Genomic DNA, 13287 nt, shown 5'->3' on the forward strand with positions numbered 1-13287 from the left:
TTTCAGATGCTGTAGGGAAAGCGTACAGAAGAAGAAAATTGAAAGTTGAGTATAGTTTACTTTACATAGGCCCCTACCCTGTCATTTAAACAATTTTACTAATTCATACTCTTTATTTTTCTTTCAGATGCTGTAGAGAAAGCGTACAGAAGAAGAAAATTGAAAGTTGAGTATAGTTTACTTTACATAGGCCCCTACCCTGTCATTTAAACAATTTTACTAATTCATACTCTTTATTTTTCTTTCAGATGCTGTAGAGAAAGCGTACAGAAGAAGAAAATTGAAAGTTGAGTATAGTTTACTTTACATAGGCCCCCTACCCTGTCATTTAAACAATTTTACTAATTCATACTCTTTATTTTTCTTTCAGATGCTGTAGAGAAAGCGTACAGAAGAAGAAAATTGAAAGTTGAGTATAGTTTACTTTACATAGGCCCCCTATACTGTCATTTAATCAATTTTACTAATTCATACTCTTTATTTTTCTTTCAGATGCTGTAGAGAAAGCGTACAGAAGAAGAAAATTGAAAGTTGAGTATAGTTTACTTTACATAGGCCCCCTATACTGTCATTTAAACAATTTTACTAATTCATACTCTTTATTTTTCTTTCAGATGCAGTAGAGAAAGCGTACAGAAAAAGAAAATTGAAAGTTGAGTATAGTTTACTTTACATAGGCCCCTACCCTGTCATTTAAACAATTTTACTAATTCATACTCTTTATTTTTCTTTCAGATGCTGTAGGGAAAGCGTACAGAAGAAGAAAATTGAAAGTTGAGTATAGTTTACTTTACATAGGCCCCTACCCTGTCATTTAAACAATTTTACTAATTCATACTCTTTATTTTTCTTTCAGATGCTGTAGAGAAAGCGTACAGAAGAAGAAAATTGAAAGTTGAGTATAGTTTACTTTACATAGGCCCCTACCCTGTCATTTAAACAATTTTACTAATTCATACTCTTTATTTTTCTTTCAGATGCTGTAGAGAAAGCGTACAGAAGAAGAAAATTGAAAGTTGAGTATAGTTTACTTTACATAGGCCCCCTACCCTGTCATTTAAACAATTTTACTAATTCATACTCTTTATTTTTCTTTCAGATGCTGTAGAGAAAGCGTACAGAAGAAGAAAATTGAAAGTTGAGTATAGTTTACTTTACATAGGCCCCCTATACTGTCATTTAAACAATTTTACTAATTCATACACTTTATTTTTCTTTCAGATGCTGTAGAGAAAGCGTACAGAAGAAGAAAATTGAAAGTTGAGTATAGTTTACTTTACATAGGCCCCCTATACTGTCATTTAAACAATTTTACTAATTCATACTCTTTATTTTTCTTTCAGTTGCTGTAGAGAAAGCGTACAGAAGAAGAAAATTGAAAGTTGAGTATAGTTTACTTTACATAGGCCCCCTATACTGTCATTTAAACAATTTTACTAATTCATACTCTTTATTTTTCTTTCAGATGCTGTAAAGAAAGCGTACAGAAGAAGAAAATTGAAAGTTGAGTATAGTTTACTTTACATAGGCCCCCTACCCTGTCATTTAAACAATTTTACTAATTCATACTCTTTATTTTTCTTTCAGATGCTGTAGAGAAAGTGTACAGAAGAAGAAAATTGAAAGTTGAGTATAGTTTACTTTACATAGGCCCCCTACCCTGTCATTTAAACAATTTTACTAATTCATACTCTTTATTTTTCTTTCAGATGCTGTAGAGAAAGCGTACAGAAGAAGAAAATTGAAAGTTGAGTATAGTTTACTTTACATAGGCCCCCTATATTGTCATTTAAACAATTTTACTAATTCATACACTTTATTTTTCTTTCAGATGCTGTAGAGAAAGCGTACAGAAGAAGAAAATTGAAAGTTGAGTATAGTTTACTTTACATAGGCCCCCTACCCTGTCATTTAAACAATTTTACTAATTCATACTCTTTATTTTTCTTTCAGACATTATTATATAATTTAGTGTCTGACATTTATGATTTAATTACTGTATTTTGTTAAATTTTGCTGAATCAATTATTAATTAAAGTAACTTGATTGGACAAAGAATTAATTTTAGAATTTAGTTTGATAATATAAAGAAGTTGTAGTTAAAGAAATGTCTCCCCATACTTATTTTTATTCATTCCCTAGGCTAGATCTCTTTAACTTACCTGGTTCAATTACATGTATAGCAAAAAGGTGAACTTTTGCCATCATTTTGTATACATTATAGAAGTAAGATGTGTTACATTGTACATAATTGCCAGTGACTCAACTGTCCACCAGAGCTCACATGAATTGGAAGTTGGCAATTATAGCTACACAACTATAAAACCTTCAACAATGAGAAAAACTTATATCCAACATGAAAAATACCAAACAATTCAAATAAAGACACGAAAGACATAATTAATAATAAAACAATTTATTAAGAAAATATGACAGATATAAACGAACAACCACTGAACTACAGGCTCTTTATTATCAGTATCTGTTTGTCATATTAATATCTGTTATATTATATCTGTTAACATTTCATTAAAATATCCATTAACTCACACCCCTATTCAAATTGAAACTAAACTTAATAACAATATTTACTTAACTGTTAATTTATCATTGCATCATGTAATACCTTTTATATTAATTCTTTCAGGACATGCAACTTTTATTGGAAAGGAGACAGAAAATGTGCTGTCATTCGATTTAAGAAGCAAGACATGTAAGATTTGTGAGTTCCATCAAAACAGAAAAGAGACAGTTCTGGAGCATCAGTGTCATTTGATTTGGCATGGGTCTAGTAAATTCATGGAGGCAGATGTGGCAGTGTTTTTACAGGAAACTTGGATTTTATTCTTACACTTTTATGACATATAGCAATGTCATGTACAAGTCCAGTTTATATTTATTTAAGTTGCTTTATTTACATTAGCTACATGTAATTAAATAGGGCAGAATATAACAGCTATCACTTCTTTCCAAATAAAGAAATATGCTTGCCGTTGTATATCTTGACCGCTCTTGTGTTGTCTTTTTTGTAGGTTTTTAATTATTATTCAATCTTCTTTTCAGTCATATTTATAGATTATCATTGATTATCTCAACGAGATTGATTTTCTCGCTTGAGCTGGTACAGTTGAGATGACCAATGATAATCTGTTTATCGCTATTTTACCTATGACGACGTTGTCAGTTTCAATGTCAATTTCGTTAGCAACGCCACATGACCTCCTTAGTTTCTAGCGATAATGTTTCCATCTCAAGCAATAAGCATGATATGAAAATAATCACAAAAAAAAGATCAAAGTAAAAATGTACAAAATAGCGATAAATACTGATAATGATGCAGCAACATCTGAGCCAGACTTGAAGTTGAGTTTGGAAACCTTCAGAAAAAAGATGGCCAGAACCATGTGAAGACAAATCAACAAGCTTGTGTAATATTTCAAAGAGGTATTTGTACAAATTAGTTTTAGTTTTACAAGTATGACTATGACAAGGCTTAAGCCCAATCTTTTACTAAATCAAATCATACATATAGATCTTATTATATTGATCTGTGAAGACTACTAACTCTAAAAAAAACTTTACAATGAAATTTCAATTTTGTGTTGTTTAAAGAGATATAAAGATCTTTGTGTTAACTGAATTCACAAACATTACATGTACATTGAAAATTGAAAGAACTATTAGTATATAGTTATGAGTAATCTTCATGGCTTATGGAACAATCAAATAGTTTTAGAGAGGCTATATAAAGTTTAGAATAGAAATAGAAACTAGGACCCTTTTTTTTGAAATGCATGAATCCATGATTGAAGACTTTATCCATGCCCCATACAAGTCTGAAGACTTTTTTTTAAATTTGTTACATTAATTATTTGTTTCTTATTTTGTAGTTACAAAGAATTGCAAAAGAATGAAACAAAACAATATATAGTGAGGTGCTTTATGTATGCCATTAAGGGATGTGACAAAGAAGATGACATTAAGATTGGGCTGCAAAGAATTGTACCACATATTTTGGGATCACATGATTGAAGGTTTAAAGGTTAAATTGAATAATTTAGTGCAAAAAATGATTGGTAGAAGTAATTCTTTAAATGATCTTGGATCTAGACAGTCAAATGAAAGCTTTAACCAGCTTGTATCTGTAAAGGCACCTAAATCAAGGTAATTTGTATGTGGTATTTGCATGTCAGTCCACATTCTTAAGCAACAATAAATATAAGTATAAAAAATATGTTGTATGATTACCAATAAGACAACTCTATACAAGAGACCAAATGACACAGGAATTAACATCTATGGGTCACAGTTTATTTTATTTTAACTGCTTGCTTCCAGGAATCAATTTCCTGACATATTTTCTTTTTTTGAGTTTCGAGGTTGAGTTCAATATCTGAAACTTCCAAATTTGGCTGGTATTTGCAAGTTTACATTTAGTCAATGGGAGATAACTCTGACCACATAATGTTTATTCTTATTTTTGTGGGATAAACATTAAATTGATTGATTTTTCCAGATTTATTAGGAATCTTTATTTCAACTGATAGACTAGTTTTGATATAGCTAGATACTGTTAATTCAGATATTATCGCATGCATTCATTATTGTGATTTTTGAAGAATGGACAAAAATGCAAGATTTATTATTGCAATTCATACTGATTTTTGTATCAGATATCAGAATACAATTTCTAATTATTGCCATACTCACTAAGTCGCATTAATTGCATTAATAACAATCTTTAAGACATTTTTATCTTACATGTATTACATGTACATGCATAGTTTAAAGTAAAGCAAATTTATAGTTGCTGCATCTTCCGATCTTAATTATTTCTTATATTGTCAGATTTTAATCATTTATCCCCCTTATTTTTACTTCAGAAGCCCAAAATAAGAAAACAACTGCATGCATGATATTTAATGCCAATATTATTTCTTTTACAGGTATTAACATTAAAAAATACAGTTAAAGTTAACCACAGACTGGAAAATCTTGTTGTGAATCTAAAATTGCCCACATGAGAACAAAGATGAAAACCGTTGTGGCTTCAGGAAAAAACATGATAACTGACAAAGATATGAAAGTTACTATTGATGAAGGGTCAAGTGTTGTTGGTTGTCAGGTAGCATATGTTACACTTTGATCATCTAAATCCCACAAATGTAGGACACATGTTTAAAGTAATGCCAGGTGGTTCACAGTAATAACATTTTGTATGTGGATGCTTAATGTTAAGTAACAGTACATTTCAATGTTTATTTTGAGGCTCTATAGAAACTTTCTGCAACTTTTTATGCATGTGCCTGTCCCAAGTGATTAATTTTTTTTATACAAGGTGTCATACCACCAATTAAAAGCCGGTTCAACCAAATTTTGCAATTTTCACTGCTTTCTAAATATTTTACCTTAAGTTTAACTTCATAGAAACTAGGTATATCCTGAATTGTACAGGTGTCACCTTTCTGCATGCCAATTTTCAACATACTTTCAAAATCATATAAGAAAAAAGAGAGCTCCCGAAAGGAGGTACCACTAAAAATAACTTCTGGTTTTCTGGAAATCTTAAATAAGTATACCATGGAGCACATTGATTCTCAAATTTAAATGCAAACTCCTAGACAGGTAAAATTGGGCTCGAAATGGTCTTTATATATTTCTCTTTCAACAGAAGTATAATTTCTGCAAATTTGTTGGTTAGTTTAGGTTAACAATGACATCAATTGCACTATTTTTTGTCCGAGTAGGCCTTCTTTCACATACATTCTAAATTTGAGGGAGTAATTGGTGGTATGACACCTATACAATGGGTTCGGAAAGGGATATACATTTCCATAGAATTAGAGAATTATATATAAAATAACACTGTAAAAGATTTGTAGGCCTCATACCTATGTAATTATTGTATATTATACAGGATCAAGAACTATTTAGATATATTTTGTACATCCATCAAGTTGTTATTGAAGACAAAATTACACAGATACCACCATTCCACAGAATATGGAATTTGGACATTGATGGGTTAGAGTTAAAGCCATCTCATGTAAGTAAGATTTACTTAATAGAAAAAAAAAAATCATAAAGCAATTCAAAATGTTTAAATAATGTTTAATCCCCTTATTAATAAAATTGAGAATGGAAATGGGAAGATTGATTCACATATCTATTTTGTGTATTGCTCGTTTTCATTGCACCATTACTGTTTTTATATAAAGATTCCTTACAATCCTTTAGAATACAAAAACAAAATGTCCTATCAAATAAATGTTTATCAAGTAAAATCAGAAACTATTTTAGAATATCATCTTTTATAAAAGTGTTGGTTTGTTTTTTTGCAATTGTTGGATAACAATTGACAAAAGTAGAATTTATATTTATTTATTGGCATGTAAAACTCATCAATGATCTGAGAGTAAATTATATTTCTAATCAGTAAATTATCTCCCCTTTCTAACAGTTTTGTATTGATTTCAGACCCCTTACATTTTTACTCATGCCCATTTAAAATATGGGAGGTATACATTATCTGCAAATATTTTAATTGCACCACAAACTCATTCACTTAAACTTTTGGGATTTTACTTTATTACATTTATACCTTAATTATATCCTACTTTGGTCTTGAAATATATAATAGAAACACTTGTAAACTGTAAGACTGGTGTTTGAAAATATTTTTGGAACACAACATTGCTATATGTATTTATCCTATTATTTTTCTTTAAAGTCAAATGGTGAAAAATAATGCAATTCTAATTCTTAAGCCAATGCATACAAACATCATAAACTTAGTCTTCTGTGCACAATTTTATCATTTTGTTTGTATAAATTTGGTATAATCCTCATTTTTTTTTTCAATTGGTCACTGTTGTTGTGAAAATATGGCAGGTAATAAAAGATTGTAGTTTGAAGCCAAAGTTTAACAATTGTCAACTGCTTGTCAACTTTCAACAAAAAAGGCATGGATATTGAGCACATGTTTAACATGTACAATCAGATAATAGTTTATTTTAAGGAAATCCATGCGGATTGCGATCACCAGATTTTTACGAGATGGGTCACACTGAGGTGACTTTGCATGCAGAAAATATGTCAAGGAAGGAAGCAATTAAAATAAAGTAAACTTCTTCTAAATATGAACAAAATTTCATACATGCCAACGCTCACTATTTGCAGGGGATTTACCCCATGGAGGCTCCCGAATTGAAATTTTGAAAGAGCAATTTTGTCCACAATTTAAACAAAACAATTAATTTTACAATGATTTTAGGCTTATAAAAGGCAAAAAAATAACTTTTTCATGTATTTGCAGGACCCCTTGAAGTTTTTTTTAGAACTATGACAGTTATTTTGCAAGCAAAACCCCCATGGGCATTTTGAAAAGTTGGCAGGTATGCAAATTAAAAAAATTTCTTCAGAAAAAAATATATGTACATAAGTTTTATAATGAAAACTATCTGTTGAGTTATAAAAAATACATATGCATTATTTATTTTTAATTTTTGGTTTCTTATGACTTTAAGATTTATATAAAATATCATTCATACAATAAAATTATGAAACAAGTTTAATTTTACAAGCTTTGATATATGGGAGATAACTCAATTTTTGTGATAATTTTTGGTTGACCAAAGTTTTGAAATGTTGTGTTTTCATGTTATATGATTTACTTATTTTTAGAATACATTAAAATCATATTAAAAAATTATAGTAATTTGCATCTTATATACCGGTTTGATATTCACATGTGCATGTTTGCAGTTTCTGTACAGGTTAATTATTTTATTACTAAAGTAAGTAAATTGCTTCTGCTTTAGTTAAATTAACACATTGGCATATTTCTTTCAGATTACAATTGAGGATGAAGATATCTTTAATATAAGGCCATCTGATATGATCAATTTGCTGCTATCAAAAGTTAAAATTGCCGAACAAATTCAAAGATATATTTGTCTATCTGTCAAATCCTCCATAAGCATAATGTGAGTATATACATCAATGTTTGTCCTATATATAATTAAACCTTACAATGAATTTGTATGCCACACCTATGAAATTTATGAAGGGTTTTGGGAAAAGGATGGGGGTGATAACTTAATCATTACTTAATTTATTAACTTTCTGTCAGTCATTTCAAGGATCAGTGAGTGTAACTTTCAAAATCTGTAGAATATTTAGGAAAGCTGAAGGACTGGTGATCATTATAGATTACTTTTGGACTAATTTTGAATATTAAAAAATCTGCACTAAATTTTAAAAAGAGGGTACATTTGGTCTGTTTGTCAGATCTGAAGTACCTGTTTTGGTACATCCAAAGTTCCGGGAACCAGTTCTTTCTTATATAGCATTAAAAGTAGGTTCATTTTTTTCAGTACAATTTAAGACACCATAAAGTGTTACTTTGACATGCAATGATTACCACTTTATTTGAACTTTTGAAAAATGAAAGAGGTGTGTCTGCTTGAAATGGAGGAATTTAACATAGAGAGCAATGGGATCATGAATTATAGTGGTATACTTCCTCCTTACCAAAACTTATCTTCAGAGATTTTGAGTTTTTATTAGAAAATATTGTCTGATCTTTACAAAGACTGGCACTAGTAATTGTCTTGTTAATATGTATTTTGGTGATGATGAAAGAGTGATACCATTACATAAATGATTAAATCAGATGAGTACATAAATTTTAGCTCACCTTACACAAAGGCTTAGACCTGGTTCTTTCTAAGAGTCTTTTAGTTGATGTGAGTCTTTTGGTTAATGTGTTTATTTATTTTCCAGGTATATGAAGGAAATGATCATGCTAGAATTAAAAATCTGATACAATTATCAACTGAGAAAAGTATGGAAATAGATGTCCCAGTGAATGTATTTGATGATGATACCAGTGCAAATAGGTAAAATCTTATCAAAATTTGTTTTCATCTCAACTGTGACTGGAAAAATAATTGACATCTGCTACATTGATTTAGGCTTTTAAAAAATCTTTATAAGTTTATTTATGTTTTTTTAATTTATGATTAACCAAGTGGTTCATGTTTCCTGAAGAGGGTAGTAATGCCCTTTAGTGTATGTCAAGGTCAAAAACTTTGGTTTAAGTTGACAACCCGTGTCCTGTGGTGAAGATCGTGTCCGCTCCATATCTAGATAACGGTTATGATTTTATACTTAATACTGAACATGATTACCAGAGGGTGTATCATGATGTATGTACAACTTTCTAGGTCAAAGGTCAAGGTCAAAACTTTGGTTTCAGTTGACAACCCGTGTCCTGTGGTAAAAATTGTGTCCCCTCAATATCTAGATAACCGTTATAATTTCAAAGTTTATACTTTACATCCATTTTAACCACCACCAGAGTGTGTGTCATGATGTATGTACAACTTCCTAGGTCAAAGGTCAAGGTAAAAAAAGCTTTAGTTTCAGTTGACAACCCTGTGTCCTGTGGTGAAGATCCTGTCCGCTCTTTGTGTCATATTTTTCAAAAAGTTGAAAACCCCTCAGCAATTTTTCATTTTTTAACATTTAATTGGCATTTTTTTTTGGTGGGTCATAATATATTGAAGGCATAATTCTAAAAATATGTGACAAATATCAATTGGGCAGCACCTTCAAACAAATTGTTCAAACATCAATCCATATATCCAGAAGTCACCTTAGAGTAGTCAACAATGAGATCACATCATGCAGTCATATCACTATTATACTATGAAAGTAAGTTGAGAATATTTATCAGTTTTAACTTAAATTTTAGAATAAAATCACACATGAGACTATGTAATAACTTCAAATAATGCTTCATATCAGATTATCCATACAACTTATTTACCCCACGTTATTGACAGCGGGGCCCACAGAGATGGCTCCCATCTCAATGGTATCTAGTTTTTACTGTTAATCTTCATGAAAGTACCCCATTACGACCCTTTTTAAGATGGATAGATATATAGCTAGACGGCTGGTTTATGAACATCCAGTGGCAAGCTGTTAATTTAAGTCAGATGCATATTCAGGACCAGAATAGTGTAGGTGAAGTTTATTCATCTCAACAAACATTAAAAGATTTCTCAACAACTCTACATATTTCTATATTTCATTTGGCCTTATCTAATTCCTATGCACCGATCTGAGCAAACTTATTAATTCCATAAGTCTTAATTTTTATGAATATAGGCATGCTTGGATTTGATTTTTGGAACATTGTTTAAATATGAAAGTCTGATGATTTTCCTCTTCAGAGTTACATCACTTTGAAAATAACGCATATTTAAAAAAATCAGTTTTTCAACATTTTTGTAATCAAGCTGTCCTTAGTCAGGAATCTGATGTACAGTAGTTGTCGTTTGTTTATGTAATATATGCATGTTTCTCATTTCTCGTTTTTTTTATATAGATTATACCATTGGTTTTCCTGTTTGAAAGGTTTTACACTAATAATTTTGGGGCCCTTTATAGCTTGTTGGTTGTTGTGGGCTAAGGCTCCGTGTTGAAGGCTGTACATTGGCATTGGCTGTACATGGAAAATTGTCTCATTGGCACTCACACCACATCTTCCTATATCTATTAAAGATATTGAATTGATACCAGGTTTATAATTGGCAAGTTACAAATCAAATTCAAATTTGTTTTAGTACAAGAAATTGTCAACCAGTACTTAAGGGACTATATATTGCTTTGCAATACTTAAGAATTCTGGGTACTATCCAGAGTATCCACACTGGTCTGTGTTTACTCTTGTTTAAAATGTCCTGCCACTTTACATGAATTGCATTTGCACCATTATAGGATTTCTACTATCACGTTTGGACTCTTTTTTCAGATCCAAGAAATGGAATCCAATAAATGTGTGGACCTTGCATGGTGGTATTCCTGCTAAAATAAAAATGGCAAACAATTCTCATCATTTTCTTGGTGTTACATCAGGAGATGCTAAATCTCTAGCAACACCTTAGTTGTAGAAGACTTGAACACACTTTACCAGTAATTAAGTTAACTCATTCTGTTTTTAATATTTATATAAATGAACAGATTCTGATAGCGGTTATGTTTTCTGGTCATGGTGGTCTCTGCTCTGTTGATGTATTTGTTTATTCCTACATCTGTCCTGTACATGTACCAGGTTAAAGTTTTTGTGTATGGGAATTTATGTTGAAGTTGATGTAACGTACACTTTTTTATAAACATGTTTTTATTTTGCATAGTTTTAAATAAAAAAGTGAGAAAAAATAGAAATTTTGGTATTCTAGCTATTCTAAAACAGTCAGGATCCTACTTCGTCAAAATTATCTCCCCATTACGCCAGTTCATTTTCACAATCGTAGAAATGGAAGCCATTGTAGGGATGACGCGCTACCAATACTGCTCTTGGAAACCAATAAATTTATCCACATTGCACCATTACGATCCTTATAATTTTGTCAGTTACATATTAAAAGACAAATGTATTAACTAGCTAATGATCTTGTCTGCATTGATTCAACTTAAAACTATTGTCTGATCGGTTGTCAGGTTGAATTTTCGAAAAATTCATAAACATTTAAAAAAATTCTAATTAAATATTTCGTGGAAGGGCAGACTAAAATTTTTTAGTGTATGAAGACTATAAACCCTAGTTATTACACACAAAAAAAATAGAATTTTTCGAAGATATGCATTTTCATCATCCAACTTGAAAGACTGTTGTCAAGTACTTTCAGTAAAAAAATAGCTATTCAAACACACTTTCTCTGTTTTTGTGACTCATTAGATAGGTATTTCACTTGACCCATATATTTCATCTTTTAGTACTGTAATTTTTTTGGGTTATAAAGTCAACCTGTAGCTTTAATGTTTAAAAATGATAGAATCTGAAGCGAGACGATGTATGAAATATTCTTACTTTGTACGATATAAAGACAAAATACTCAACTCAAACACGCCCTAACATAAAAAGGTGCACTCGATTATCTCTATAATACAATTGCTAACTACTTTTTGGAATTTTTTCTTCAGTCAAATAATGGAAGGGTAGACACGAAAATTACTGAACTAAAAGATTGATATGTTTTCCGTCCGTGGTATTTAAAAAAAAAAATCAGAGATTATGCATTTTCTTCTTCCAACTTGAAAGATGCCCATGTCGTCGACTTGATATCTAATTGTTCTGCTTAACTATGTACTAGATAAATTGAAAACCTATGCAAATGGTGTTTTTAAAATAAAACACCTCGTAATTGAGAAGAAAATTGCAATTTTGTTTGTTTCTATTAACTTTTAAAAAAATTGTCACTATAGTAAAAAATACAGTAAACATTTATCGCCTTCTCTAACAAAGAGCTTCGATTCTTTTGTTCTTTTTCAACCTGGTTTCCAACTGATAAAATTCCACATATTATAAACAATTTTTAATAACACAGTTTCAGATTTTTACTTTATATTTTAATAGTAAAGGGAAAGTGATGTATGATTCCTATTTGAAAAAAGATGTTATTGTTACTTCACAGCTGGGTAAAGGATTGATGGACAATACAATGGCAGCATATTTTGGCACAGTACTAGGCGCTGCAGCTAAGGAAAATTGCAGATTTTATAAGGTGAGAAATATTATACCATGATCATGTTAAATATATAACATTACTGTCAATGTTTTAGACCTAATAGTGTTTTTATACTGCAACTTAATACATTGATAGCAGTATTCAAATTTTAACACACTCTTTTCAAACTTTTTTTCATCTCTAAATGAACTCCTGATTGTGGAAAATTTGGCCCTGATGAAATTGACATTGCACACATATTTAACTTTCTTACTATAATCAGGAAACAATATTACCATTTAGTTGCAGTTAGAATTTAGCAAAGAAGTATTGTGTATTTTTAATTACCCCACTTTAGCGCAAGGGGCATTATGTTTTATTATTATATCTTACATATATTTCAAACAATTCTATTGGGTGAAATGTTATCACGTGACATGGAATAATTCAGTTAATTTTCATTCAATTGCAAGGAAGGACTAATAACCCTAAAAATTTACACCAGCCATGAATAACCCTACTATTCACCGGTGAATAACCTTTTGAGTTTGTTGATTTGTACTCGACTTACCTCCCATGAAAATGATGTCACAGAAGTAAATAAACAAAATGGCAGCGTTCACTTTACACTGGAAGCCCAACAAGAGATGAGGAAATAAGACATTGGACATGAATAGAGCTGAGAGTGCCAGCAGCCAATCATATCTCTTGTAAACAGTCCTTTTCAGGGCCATCAATATTTTACAAAAAGATTCTACTTTTGTTGTAA

At 30.6% G+C, this 13287-nt stretch overlaps 1 protein-coding gene across 1 annotated transcript; it reads left to right on the top strand.

Annotated features, from left to right (window-relative positions):
- The first annotated feature begins 3057 nt into the window (after positions 1-3057).
- LOC134714339 (uncharacterized) lies at positions 3058-10955 on the top strand. Its single transcript, XM_063575577.1, has 6 exons — positions 3058-3444; positions 3891-5125; positions 5918-6046; positions 7852-7920; positions 8785-8900; positions 10823-10955. The coding sequence occupies exons 2-6, from the start codon at positions 5021-5023 to the stop codon at positions 10953-10955; spliced, it is 552 nt and encodes a 183-aa protein (XP_063431647.1). The 5' UTR covers positions 3058-3444; positions 3891-5020.
- The last annotated feature ends 2332 nt before the right edge of the window (positions 10956-13287 follow it).

The sequence above is a fragment of the Mytilus trossulus genome, chromosome 4 (assembly GCF_036588685.1).
Source record: "Mytilus trossulus isolate FHL-02 chromosome 4, PNRI_Mtr1.1.1.hap1, whole genome shotgun sequence".
NCBI lineage: Eukaryota > Metazoa > Mollusca > Bivalvia > Mytilida > Mytilidae > Mytilus > Mytilus trossulus.